The 15,033-nt window shown below is 28.9% G+C and overlaps 1 protein-coding gene across 6 annotated transcripts in view; it reads left to right on the top strand.

The window, feature by feature from the left end:
* The window catches only part of LOC129921495 (serine/threonine-protein phosphatase 6 regulatory ankyrin repeat subunit A), a 59,756-nt gene that overhangs the window by 24,715 nt on the left and 20,008 nt on the right, over nucleotides 1–15,033 (top strand). For all 6 annotated transcript variants that reach the window (XM_056003340.1, XM_056003339.1, XM_056003338.1 and 3 more), the window contains exon 4: nucleotides 5,152–5,268. In XM_056003340.1, the coding sequence (XP_055859315.1) occupies nucleotides 5,152–5,268 (117 nt within the window). The remainder of the gene's footprint in view (nucleotides 1–5,151; nucleotides 5,269–15,033) is intronic.

Below are 15,033 nucleotides of genomic sequence, written 5' to 3'. Positions count from 1 at the left end.
TAGGTACTATACAGGGTGTCCCAAAAGTAATGGATCAAACGAAATATGCTGATAGGCCAACTTTAGGGCTCTCAGAATTTGGTAACTTGTTCATCCCAAATCCTTACGGTTTTCGATTTAATGCAGTTTTTGTGAAATTTCGAAAAACCCCGACTTTGCAACAGTATTTTGCTTCCTCCGCTCATAATTGATTTTTGTTTTTCAAAATTTTTTCACTAAAACATTGCCTAATAATAAGAAATAATTAATTTATCAAAATATTTTTTTATTTCATATGCCATTTTGCTGCAAATTAATTAACAGTTCCATATTTTATAAAAACTCAATTTCTTACTTTTATTTCAGAGCAACAGCCTGAAAAAAATTTGTATGGTGTGGCACTGGTTTATTATCTTGAAAACTTGTCGTGTTATTGCAGTTTTCAAAAATGTATAAAAGTTTCCAAAGTTGAAGTTAGAACTGAAGATATTACAATTTTAAAGCAACAAAACAGGGCTTTTCAGAGAAAAATAACAAAGAAAAATAAACACAGTTTCTCGAGTGTTGTTTGTTTATTTCTTTTTGAACAAAAGCCTCGATTTTTGTTTGTTATTTTGCTCTGAAAACGTCTTTTTTTTTTGCATTCAAATTGTAATATCTTTCGTTCTATTTGCAACTTTGGAAATTTTAATACATTTTTGAAAACTGCTATAACACGGCAAGTTTTCAAAATAATAAACCAGTGCCACACCATACAAATTTTTTTCAGGCTGTTGCTCTGAAATAAAAGTAAGAAATTGAGTTTTTATAAAATATGGAACTGTTAATTAATTTGCAGCAAAATGGCATATGAAATAAAAAAATATTTTGATAAATTAATTATTTCTTATTATTAGGCAATGTTTTAGTGAAAAAATTTTGAAAAACAAAAATCAATTATGAGCGGAGGAAGCAAAATACTGTTGCAAAGTCGGGGTTTTTCGAAATTTCACAAAAACTGCATTAAATCGAAAACCGTAAGGATTTGGGATGAACAAGTTACCAAATTCTGAGAGCCCTAAAGTTGGCCTATCAGCATATTACGTTTGATCCATTACTTTTGGGACACCCTGTATATCAAGTTATGCATTCGTACAAAAAAAAAAAAGTTGAGATAACATTTTTCCATGACATTACGATGGTAGACAATGCCAAAAAAGTGGGTCCCGGAAGTCCGTCTGTCTGTCTGTCTGTCTGTCTGTCTGTATAAGGAGCTACAGCCTAAACGGATGGACCGATTAATGTCAAACTTGGTATGTAGCGTTATTTGGCGACTTTCCAGAGGGGTTTTTGGAATTAATTTTTTTGGACCAAAAATAACGGTACTTGTCATATACCGATTTTAGTAAAATTGAAATATCTCGAAAACGGCTCTAACGATTTTGTTTAAAAAATTCAAATGCTAGTTTTAAGCTAAGGTCTATCTTTCAATAAAAAATTTTTTTTTTGAGAATCATTATTAACGGTACCTGCCATAGAACCGTTTTTTTCAAATCCGATTATCTCCGAAACTGCTTATTCGATTTCAACGAAACTTTTTGTGAAGAAGCTTTTATATAATTTAAATATAAACCAAAAATAAGATTTTGAAAAAAATAATTTTTGGATTTTTAAAAAAATTTTGAAAATTTTTTTTTGAAAAATCAAATTTTCGAAAACGGGACATTGAATTTTTTTGAAATTTTGTTTTTAGATGTTGATTAGTGATTTCTAAAGAATGGCATACCAATTTTATTTTAAAACTTTTTTTCCAAAAAATTATTTATAAAAAATTAGTTTTTTTAAAGACGGCTCTAACGATTTTGAAAATTTTTTTTTAAAAATGCATCTTAATATATCAATCAAAACTGCATACTTGTTTTGGAGGGCAATTTAATTTCAGATTTTATTTTATTTTTTTAAAAAAACGAATTTTATTTTTTTTTTTCAAATTTCTATATAAAAAGTCTTAAAAATTTTAAGCAACTTTAACTCTAAGAGCAAGTTCGTGCGACCCAGTCGTGCATTTTATTTTCTTTCAAATTCAGTTTTAATCTTCTCAATATCTCTTTTCTTCTCCGAGATATTTAAGTTTAAGTAAGTTTAAGTAAGTAAGTACCATAAAGAAACTGATCTTTAAAAATTCATATTTTGTGCTCATTAAACCTATTTTTGATATCTTTTTTAGTTCTCACCTATTTTAGTTTAACTTGAGACTTTTAATATGTATGTAACTATGTAGGGTAGGATGGTATAAGAGTGCGCGGTTGATAAGAGTGCGCAAGGCCATTTTCTACGGTTTGAAAGGGAATATAAGACTGAATTCACCTATTTTGGAAAGATCTAAATGAGTTTGATCTGCTGTCAAAATTTCATGCAAATGTGTTTGTAAACAGAGGTGCTAGTTAAGTTTAAGTTTTTTAGCACTTTTTTTTTTAATATTTCTTGCCAAACAAATTAAATTTTCAGCTTAACAACAAAAAATAACAATAAACAAAGTATGGGACATTAAAAAGTCGACAAAAAGAAACATTTGAGGAACACGTAAGACTGGTCATAAAGTGCATTGTGAAATATATATATATTCTTCGATTACATGTCTGAGCGTGTAAGAGTGCGCACCATGATGATGTATAAGAGTGCGCGGGTTATAAGAGCAGTAAATGCTATCCAAGGCTTCAAAATAACTGGCATTTGTCCATATACCAGCAAACAGCAGCTAGAAAAAGCAATTCCAACCAAAAAGAAACCAAATAAAAGTTTTACAAAAAACAAGCGAATGAGAGTAACTAGGAAATATTGAAATTTTCTCGGAACCATTAATCGAAGACTAAATTTATTGTTCCTCGTGCAAGGAGTGATGGGTTGAAAAATACTCTGTTTATTTAAAGATAGGCAATTTTATTTGCGATTTTTGTGCGAACTTACACCTGTGCGCAGCTGCGCACTCTTACAAACTAAGCCGCGCACTCTTACACAATAGGATGTATAAGAGTGCGCAAATTTCCTAATGTGGTATTTTGTTTATAACTTTTGAATTAATGCATTTTTGTTACCAGTTTTAAGTTTTTTTCGTTGCTTTGATTATAAACTAAAAACTATATATAAAAAAAGTAGTTAAATTCTTTTTGTTATTGTTTTATTTGGTATTTTGTCTAAAATGCGCACTCTTATACCACCTTACCCTACATTTATGCCCAATTTAAGTTCATTCATTTTGTCGGTTTGCTGGCATAAACAGGAAATAAAATCATGTTACTATGATACATTCATATATCGTTGTTATTTTATAGTTTGTACTTTACCTAACACAACATCCTCACTGCCATTCAAAAGTTTTGACACTTCAATATGTTATGTTCCTTATTTCAGGATATATTAGGTATGATTTGAAATAGGCACATTGCAGTCGAAATGGAAATAAATGAGATTTTTCTGTCAGTTTAAATTCGGGTTTCGTTGTGAAAAGAAGTGTATTACTTTTGGATAAAATTTGCAAAAATTTGATTATTTGAAATATTTAAATAACGGTGTAAGATATTTCCACAATCAAATAACTCATAGTTATTACAATTTTTGTGACTTGTTTATTTATTAAAAGATTTCCCTTTATTTGAGTTATTAGCCTAAAAAATCTTTGGTTAGTGAAAAAAATTAGTTAAGATTCATATTTATATAAAGACTCACTTTTCAGTCCACATATAAGTTTGTTTAAAAATTATCTGAATATAAATTATTTTAATCTGTAATCATTTTCAGTTTTGATTACTTTTCTCCAAAAAAAATCTTATTAAACTTAATTGAATATGTCGAGTGCACCTGTACAATGATGAACACACATAAGTTCTCGTTAATACACCTATACAGACATTGAATACATGACCTAATTCAGGTAATTTTTTCTTATAATATGACTACGATCATGTTTCAGTAAAATACATTTTGAGTATATGTAAATGTAAAATAAGGGCAAAAACACAACAAATTTATAAAAAAGAAGTTTAATGCATGTCTTTAGCCGTGAGTTCACCTGTATTAACATTAAATACACTGTAATTTACATAAATTAACCGGAAATATTTGGAAATATCACTTCAAACAAATGAGTAGGTACCTACACACATATAACCCAATTTCACAACAAATTATTATTATTTGAACAAACTTGATTACGTATTAATATTCACCTGAGTACATGATGGTTTATATTATTATTTTTGTAAAAAAGGTATATAGTAGGTATTACCAATAACTTCAACCTAATTTAAAGTATATCACTCAGCTCTAAATATAATTAAATATAATTCGTACTTAATAACAAATAGCTAATTACATTGAATATACATATAAAGTGAGTAAAAGTTAATGAGTACATGATTATTTGCTAAAATATAGGTACATCTGAATATATCTGTAAAACTATTGATTTTGCTTTAATCTACAAGAATTAATAACATTTAATTTACTTCCACTTGAAAACTTTTGAATAAAGCACTAAAACACGTAAATAGAAACGAACAGATCAGAGTACATGATTGTACACGTAAATACACCTGTATAAAGATCAGAGACACTAAAATTGTAACAAAACTGGCTTTATATTTAATTAAAACCTTAAACACAGCACTAAAGATATTTAAATATATTGTAACATATCTGAATACATGGTAAAATAAATTAAATTGAATGTATATTAAAGTACACCTGTACAATGTGTATTACAATAAGTTTTACTGTAGCCGGAATGATTGTACGCAATGAACAAAGATGAATAAAGTTAATAAAATGTGTAAAGGTATTGTCCTTACACTTGAAAAGGCGTGTAAGGTTGACTAAATGTAAAATGTACGAAAATAAAACCCTATATATTTGAATATTTGAATTACACCTGTACAATATAATGTATACATAATGTAATGTAATATAGTAAATTTATTTTAATACAGATGAAATTCACCTCAAAACAGGATAATACACATTTTAAGACCAGTAAATATATGCAGAAATTCTAAAGCCTGTGCGAGTGTTCAAATTTATCGGGTCCTTTCTTCTGGATCCTTTTTTTCTTTATTATTCATTTTTTCAACTTATACCAAAATTTTTTAACACTTAAACACTTCAAAAAATAACTTCGTAATCTTTATCTATTTTCAGTCAAGATCCCAAACCCCCGTCCATTTGGTAGCAAGTCGACAGACAGGTACGGCAACAAGTATTCTACGTTCCTTATTGGCGGCAGCAGGAAAGGATATCCGCTTAAAAGCAGACGGAGTAAGTTTGTTTCTTCTTCTAACAAAAATACCAAACACTATATTTTAACAACTTTTCTATATAATATTCTTTACCTAGGTAATAATTAATTTTACATTCCTTATATCACGTTGAGTCTTGAACTAAACTTTTATCTATATTAATGTATTTCTGAACTATTTCCCACCTTTTTTTAACCACGGGGGATGTGTGATAAAACACTAACCCCCTTTAATTGCTCCTCATAACAAAAACGCCTGACTATCACATAATACAGAAAGTCGTGCGTGTCTTAAGGATGAGCATATAGATACAAAATCCTAGCCGATCCACACATAGACAAAAGATATAATAGTCAATATAGCCCATATGCAGAGTGTAACACTATGTTTGGCAGGCGTGTTTGGGCCATGTTTGCTGTCTGTACTACTCGAGACTCATAAGTCATATTGAGAGATATACTGCAAATGGGAATGCCACCTGATGACGATGAAAGGCTGTCTTCAAGCAAGAGAGGTGCTTTCATGTATTATGATAAATAATACTTTGCATGATAACGTTGAATTCCATACCTAAAGGTCTATAGCAGACTTTTTTCAAAACTATACGCTAGGGGCTCGACTTTACTATACTATAACTGAAGAAGAAGCAAACGCTTTTACGAGTTGTTTACGTTGGAACTGATTGGTACCACGATTTATAGTGGTAAAGCATATTTTTGTTTTTTTTTCTTTTTCTTTTGTCAGAATCAGAAGAAGCAAAAAACAATGCTCAAAGAGCGAGCTTATTTCTTCAGAAGAAGAAAAAAGGGTTAACTCTATCAATTCGGCATAAAGTCCTTTGCGTTTACGGTGGCATATATTCTATTGCACGTAGCACCATTCCACTATCATTATCTTCCAACAAAAAAAAAAAAGAAAATGGTAATTTATTGTTCTCCTATAAGTCCAGGTATTTTTGATTATGAAAAAATGGAAGGAATATTGCGATGTTATACCTGTAACCCTTTTTTATATTTTTTTATGATTTTTTTTTTTTTGATTTTATGCAGTATTTCAATAGAAACGAAAAAAGAAAAAGAGATTGGTTCGAGCTAAACAAATCTTCACCGATAACTTGCAATATAGAATGTACAGAATGTCTATAGAGTAGTTAATTTAAATATCGTAAAAAAATAAAAGGATTTCTAAGAACTTGTACAGGTACCTACATAAGGTGCAATTTTATTAAATGCAATATCTAATTGCTTTTCTTTGTTTAGAGGAAAAGATAATTTAGATTTTTAAAGAGGAATTTGTCATGCTACCGATAGTGATAGGTTTTATGGTCTCGCAATGATTTTAATAAAAATCAATTACGATCTCATTTTCAAACAATAGGTTATTGTGAACTCTGACACCCAATATCAACAGGGGAAGCAAATTTAAAGTAGAAAAAATATTCATAGTCGAATCAATAAAGGCAAAATAAATGCATAATACCTATCATTATTTAATAGTCTGAGTTATTATTTAAAGTGGTAGTTTGGTTACCGCCAGCTCCAAAATTATTAAGGTCCCGAAACCAGGCATTCATGAGGATAAAGGTGGCGAAGTTTGGTCTGTATTGTATTTTGTTAATATTTTGTAAATAATTCGAATTAAAGAGAAACAATGATCTACAAAATTAAGCCTCATTAAATTTTCTACAAGATGGACCTGATTCGTTTTTTCCATAATTTACTAACGCTTTCCTAAACCAGTGATCTTCCGTTTTTACCGGCAAGAAAGTAGCAATCGATTTCAGTTTTCATTTGTTTTAAGCACAAATATAGCTTGACTTCCCCGAAGCTATTATAGCTAATATATATATATATATGCTAAGGGTGTTTTTTGGAGGCATTGATTTTTTTGAAGTGAAAACTTCTTTAGTATCGTACTGATTTGAAACACGATGAAACGAAAAAGCGACAGGAAAAATCAATTGATAATAGCTTTTTTGTTTTAATAGATAGATGAATGAAATTTATTATACTGTAGGTAGGTAACAAAATAAACTATAATCCGTCGGCGTAAAGCAAAATTGTTTTACGGAAAATGAGTTAATGATGCAGTTTTACTAATTTGAGGGTGCTCTTTCCGAATTTAAAAAAAGTTTTTGTCAAAAAAATTTCGTTCCGAAGATAATATAATTTAATGGGACATAGAACAATAAAAACAGGGAAGTAGCCTTTTGAAAATAAGCCCGAGTATTCTTGATTGTTCTAAGTCCTATCATATTTTGTTCAAAGTCCACTTTTTAATTAAGGAAAAAACGTACTTGTATAGGAATTGTTCTATGTCCAATTTTGGGTTTTTATAGTTTCGAAAAATATTTAAAAATAGTATCCACCTACTAATGAGGTAAACTTGTATATTTTATTCAAGAGAAAAGAACAAACTTTATAAAAAACATAACTTGAATGGCAAACGAGCAGAAAATTGTCGCTTTAAATTAATTTGAAACTTAAAAATCGTCCCCTGTAAAATTTGCTTTTTGTGACTTAGAACAATTACGGCGACGAATTGTACAAATTTTCAATTAATTTCATATTCAAAATCCTACGATAACGGTGAAAAGATGTTCTTTTTTTAAACACGTTATATATTTTGATCTAGAGCACATAAAAATTTGAAATAACCTTAATAAGTATTGTAGGCATTAATTTTTTTTTGTTTGTGCGCTTGCACAACACACTGTTGTTTACTTTAAATTGTCACATTCGGAGTAAATAGAAACCGAAACAACTTCTCCTCTTTGATCGTATGATCCTCCCGCTATTTAATATTTTATACATTTATACCGTATTATTTTAAGTCTTTAAATACAGCTCTCGATAGCTGTTTTGTGCTTTTTGTTCAATAAACTTTCGATGTGTCAAGAATAAATCAAAGTCTTTTAACTCGAAATTATCTGCTCGCCCATCCTACAAATTTCAGAAGAGGGATCTGATCTGATTTCTTAAGTAAAGTTTTAACAAAAGTTTAAGTTTTTTAACAAGTGTTAAATTAAAGACATTCGCAAAAATGTCACTAGATTTTAACCAGTTTCTAAATAAAGCTACTGTTGCTATTCTTAAAAACGTGTTGCGATCTCTTCAATTGAAAACTGATGGTACTAAAGCGGTGTTAAAACTTCGAGTGCAAGATGCAGTCAAAAGCTACTCGCAGGAGAATCTTCAAATGCTTGTACAAGATTTCATGCCCGAGCAAAATGATTTTGCACCAGATGACGAGGAGTCTGATGAAGGAGAGCACACCGAACAACCTGTTGTTGTTAATGAAAACAACATCGATGAGGAGCTTAACAACCTTCGAGAATTGTGCCAAAAGAGGGAAGAGATAATTTTGCTGAAGCGTAGACTGAAGGAGCTGCAGATGGAAGAAACTGAAGAAAGCCCCAGTTCAAGGCCACATGTTTCACATAACCTTAGAGACATGGAGAACGTAATGTGTCCTTTCAGTGGAGATGACAATTTTCCTATTGATCGTTGGGTAGAACAGTTTGAGGAGTATGCTGAAACTCTTCATTTGGATGATCGAACCAAGTTAATTTATGGAAAGAGGCTCCTTGAAGGCACTGCAAGACTGTTCGTGAGGTCTTTGAAAACTCGAACGTGGATTGAGCTGAGAGATGCACTTGTCGGTGAGTTTAAGCGTATTGTTACTAAAGCAGATATTTTTCGTGAGCTAGGTGCAAGAAAAAGGCGTCGAGAAGAAACCATACAGCAGTACGTGTTGTCTATGCAGGAAATAGCATCGCATAACCCTATCGAAGAAGAAGATTTGATCCAATTCATCATCAAGGGCATTTCTGATTCCGAGATAAACAAAAGCATACTGTACAACGCTAACAACATGGAGCAGCTTAAGAATGCACTAAGAAAATACGAAAAGTTTAAGAACAATAGTCGCGACAACTTCCAACCGAAGCCCAGCACATCTCAGTCTCACAATCAAAGCAATCATCAAAATAGAAATAGAAATGTTCCATTTAAGAAAGCAGAAAGCACTTCTAATCCAGCTGCTAGTGGTTCGTTTGCAAAGAGGGAGTTTACTTGCTTCAAGTGTGGTGTTCGTGGACACTACGCAAAAAATTGTTCAAGCACAAAACCTGTTTTGATTCTCAAGGCCAACAACAAGAACAACAGCGATGGCAGCAACAACAACGATGCAAACAACGTTTCTTCAGAGAAAGTCAACAACGTCTCTACTCATGTACACAGCCGCATCAAAGCACAGTGCAGTCCAGATCATAATGATTTTGAGAAAGAAATTTGTTATCGATTTACAAATGGTCATTCCGAGTGCTCATGCACTCTGATGTCACTTTTGGACTCTGGGAGTCCGATTAGCTTCGTACAAGAGAAGTTTTTGCCGTCGTCAATGATTTTACCGTTGGAGAATAATATCCGTTCGTATTGTGGAGTAAACAACAGCCCCCTTCAAGTGTTGGGAAGTGTTAATTCTTTTATTTTTTATGATAATTTAGAAACTAATTTAATTTTATTTGTAGTGAAAAATAATTCTATGAGTTATCCGATTGTTCTTGGGAGAAATTTCATCGACAAAATTGGTATGGTGTTACAGAGAGCAGATAACAAAGCTAAAAGTCAACAAAATACAGAGTCGTCCCGCAGTGACAAGTGTAATCGTTTTTCAAGTGTATCATTGTCGTCATCACGTAATTGTCCAGAGCCGCATGTTTGTGTGAATAATTTGTCGTCATCGTCTTCAAGTCAGTTTCGTCGTCCGCATGTAAGTAACAATGAAGAAATAGATTTTATACAACAAATTTTGAATATTGATATTAGTGATGAGAAATCAGTGTTAGATTTAAATATAAATCCAGAGGTACCATTTAATGTAAGAGAAATGGTAGAAGAAATAGTAAAGCCAGTTTTTTGTGAAAATTTAGTCAGAGTTGTTCCTGAAGAGAATGAATTTAAGATGAAGATAGTTTTATCGAAAGATGTTCCATTTCATTGTGCACCACGAAGGTTGCCATATGCCCATAAATTGGAATTAGAAAAGATTTTAAGTGACTTATTAAGCAAAGGTATAATAAGAGAATCAAGTTCGCAGTATGCGTTACCGATCGTTCTGGTCGAAAAAAAGAATAGAGTGTTTAGGCTTTGTTTAGATTTTAGGGAATTTAATAAAATTACCCTACGTTATAATTACTCGCTACCTTATAAGATCCGAAGAGTGATAAAAGGTTGCCTTAAGAGCATTTATTTTTCACCTGATTCTGAAAAAAAGGATGGTATTCTCCACCCAATTCCAAAAGGAAAGTTGCCATTTGACACCCTTCATATAGATCATCTGGGTCTTTTTCCTACATCTCGATCAATAGATTGTTTTAAAACTTATTTCGCGAATTTTTCTAGACCTAATCGAGTAGTATCTGACCGTGGTACTTGTTTAACCTCGAAAGAGTTTGCCGATTTTATGAATGAGGTTAATATCCAGCATATCAAGGTAGCCACACATTCGCCGCAATCTAACGGTCAGGTGGAAAGGCTAAATCGCATAATAACACCTATGCTAGCCAAAGATTGCGAATCATTTACTACTAGTAATTGGGATAAGAATTTAGAAAAGGTTGAGTTCGCTATAAACAACAGCGTGAATCGAAGTACAGGTTTCACACCGAGCACTCTGCTTTTTGGTAGGGATCAAAAAGGTAGATTTTGCGATAAGGTTAAAGAGTTTTTGTTAAACAATTTAGAATCTGAAGGTAGAGATCTAGATGAGGTTAGAGAAGCAGCTAACGCTAACATTGAGAGGGAACAAATGAAAAACAAAAAATATTACGATAGTCGTCATAAAAGTCCGAAAGAGTTTAAGCCTGGAGACTACGTCATGATCAAAAATGTTGATACAACGCCAGGTACCAACAAAAAACTTTTGGCTAAGTTTCGCGGGCCATACGAGGTCAAAAAAGTTTTGCCAAACGACAGGTATGCTATAGGAGATGTAGAAGGTTTGCAGCTAACAAGGCTGCCATATAAAGGTGTTAGTTCTCCAAATAATATGAGATTGTATGCGGTACCTGAGATTAATTTGAAGTATGATGACAACGACAACAAATCAAAATAATAAACTTTAATCGATGTAGAACGATAACTTTTACATTTGAACAACTATTATTAGAAATTAAACAAATTAAAGTTGATTAATAAAACACGATATTTAATTAAATATGATTTTAAATGCTTTAAATACACCAATAATGTCGATGAATGTTTTCCTTGTCTTTTTAATATTTTATTTTTAAATTTCAGTTTAAAAACAAAAATTTTAAATCAATGTTTAAATGTTTGATTAATCAAATCTTGTTTATATTTTCGAATATAAATCTTTGAATGAAATGTTTAACTGTTTAATGTTTGAAAAATGAAAACTTATTTTGTATTTTCCATACAATATTTGAAAAGATGTTTAACTTTTATTTTAATGTATTGATTTAGTTATTTTTATAATGTATATCTATGTAATTTAATGTTTTAATTTTTTAATATATTCAATGAAGAAAAGAAAACCTTATTTTGTATTTTCAAGTACAATATTTGAAAAATGTTTAACTGTAATTTTAATGTTTTTATTTTATTATTCTTGTATATGCAAATTTATATACAATATTCAATGAAAAAGAAAAATATTTTAAGTAATGTATAAGAAACAAAAATAATGTAATCCAAGTATAATCGGGACGATTATGCGGTCAGAATGGCCGAGTTGTAGGCATTAATTTTTTTTTGTTTGTGCGCTTGCACAACACACTGTTGTTTACTTTAAATTGTCACATTCGGAGTAAATAGAAACCGAAACAACTTCTCCTCTTTGATCGTATGATCCTCCCGCTATTTAATATTTTATACATTTATACCGTATTATTTTAAGTCTTTAAATACAGCTCTCGATAGCTGTTTTGTGCTTTTTGTTCAATAAACTTTCGATGTGTCAAGAATAAATCAAAGTCTTTTAACTCGAAATTATCTGCTCGCCCATCCTACAGTATGTTGTTAAGGCAACCCTTTCATTTGATATATCACACATAACGGTACGTGCTCTACAAGTTAAACAATCTTAAATTGAAAAACTTGAAAAATACCTCAAAACACCGGTGTAGGAAGTAGGTACCACCCTACAAACAATTTTGGTTCTATAAAGCTTTACAGATGCAATTGTTGTTGTTCTGTAAAGCATTATAGAAGTAAAATTGTTAGTAGGGCGTAATCTCAGTTTGAAATTTCGATATGGTTAACTTTAAAAAAATCGTACTTTTTTGTAGGCATCGTCGAAATATGATTGAAGTGTTATGAAATAATAAGCCTTCAGATGTTATAAAATTTATTATATGTTGTCATTTAAAAAAATTGATTTAATGGTTTTAAAAGAGAAAAAGATTGATTTTGTTTGCTTTTTTTTGATGAAAACTGATTGGGTTTAAAAAATTCTAGCTCTTTTTGTAAATGTTGTATAGACATGGTTAATATAAATATTGATCTGAAATAATGAGCTTTCAGATGAGTTGTCATATAAAAAAATCGATTCAATGGTGTTAGAAGAAAATAAAGATATTGTTTTGCTTTTTATATGAAAATAGATTACATATTTAGAAAAAATTATTTTTATTCTTTTTGCGCATTTTAAAAATTTAAGTTTTGCTTTAGGGGAGATCTGCTTAAGATGACATACTTTTTCTATAAGGGTAAAAATAAAAAAATCTAGAACTCATAGCATTGAAATTGAAATTAATTAAGTTTATTTATTAATTTATTTATAACAAAAAATAAATTATATGCATGGAATTCAAGTCGTTTAGGACGACAAAATGCTCTTTAATAAATACAACTGACGAGTCTATTTTATCGTGAGTGTGGTCTCAGAAGTTGCGTACTGATGAGAAACTTCTAATGATGTTCTTAATTTTTATTTTGGAGATAAATTTTGGGACTCTAAGTATGATTTAATAAAAACAAAATGTTTGCCCTTAAGAGAAGATCCTGAAAAGTTATATTCAAATTAAAAATTAAGACCAAATTGAGAAGCTTTTCGTTAATACTTTCGATAAAATAGAAGCAAAAACAAAACTGACGGTACACTCCAATGTCCTTTTGTGAAGGAAAATTTAAAATTTTTTTTACCGAAACTGAATGCACGGTTCGTGAATCATATAACAAGAAGGTTTTCTTTCGTAAAATGGTTGGAAAATTAATATTCTAGTAAAAACAATCGTTCCAAACTTGGATGGGATCCAAAATGCTGCAATCTAACTTTCAGTTTCTTAAATCTATTTTTAGTTTTTATTTGTTGTAGCAGTAAATGGTTATTTGTGGTAATTTTATTTGCTATTGACTATCTTTTCTAAAAATTTCATCGAAATTTCATCAAAATTCCTTCGTTTGTTTTTATCCGGTTCCCTGTAGAACAACAAACATTTTTATTTTATTTTATTTTATTTTATTTTATTTTATTTTATTTTATTTTATTTTATTTTATTTTATTTTATTTTATTTTATTTTATTTTATTTTATTTTATTTTATTTTATTTTATTTTATTTTATTTTATTTTATTTTATTTTATTTTATTTTATTTTATTTTATTTTATTTTATTTTATTTTATTTTATTTTATTTTATTTTATTTTATTTTATTTTATTTTATTTTATTTTATTTTACCTATTTTATTTTATTTTATTTTATTTTATTTTATTTTATTTTATTTTATTTTATTTTATTTTATTTTATTTTATTTTATTTTATTTTATTTTATTTTATTTTATTTTATTTTATTTTATTTTTTTTTATTTTTTTTTTTTTTATTTTATTTTATTTTATTTTATTTTATTTTATTTTATTTTATTTTATTTTATTTTATTTTATTTTATTTTATTTTATTTTATTTTATTTTATTTTATTTTATTTTATTTTATTTTATTTTATTTTATTTTATTTTATTTTATTTTATTTTATTTTATTTTATTTTATTTTACCTATTTTATTTTATTTTATTTTATTTTATTTTATTTTATTTTATTTTATTTTATTTTATTTTATTTTATTTTATTTTATTTTATTTTATTTTATTTTATTTTACCTATTTTATTTTATTTTATTTTATTTTATTTTATTTTATTTTATTTTATTTTATTTTATTTTATTTTATTTTATTTTATTTTATTTTATTTTATTTTTTTTTATTTTATTTTATTTTATTTTATTTTATTTTATTTTATTTTATTTTATTTTATTTTATTTTATTTTATTTTATTTTATTTTATTTTATTTTATTTTATTTTATTTTATTTTATAAACTACCACATCTACCGCATTCTATAATTAAATCAGTGAGTCAGTTACAGTTTTGTGGTTTTTGAAGCTCATAATTTCAGCCACTAATCATTCTAACGAATATTACGAGTTTCTCTTCTTTGATAAAGACATTAAAGGGAGATTGAAAGTGGCTTGAGTTGTTTCCTGTAAATACTTAACGATATGTAGTTGTACAACATTTTTAAACTTTGCATAAACAATACATTCTGTCATTCAAAATAGCCGAAAAAGAAAAAAAAAACCAGACCAATACTGCGTATAACATTCAGAAATTACTCGGGCGGAGACTTATAACGTATTTAGGAAAAAAAACGGGTTTTTGACTTATTCTCAACAAATAAAAAGCGTACCCTACAAAATCTGTTTAAATTTTCTTTTAAGTTAAAATTTTAACCATTCTTCATAAAAATACCTCATTTAATTTGGA

The sequence above is a fragment of the Episyrphus balteatus genome, chromosome 1 (assembly GCF_945859705.1).
Source record: "Episyrphus balteatus chromosome 1, idEpiBalt1.1, whole genome shotgun sequence".
Lineage (NCBI taxonomy): Eukaryota > Metazoa > Arthropoda > Insecta > Diptera > Syrphidae > Episyrphus > Episyrphus balteatus.
Note: the sequence above shows the minus strand (reverse complement) of the source record. Positions and strands in the feature narration are given on the sequence as shown.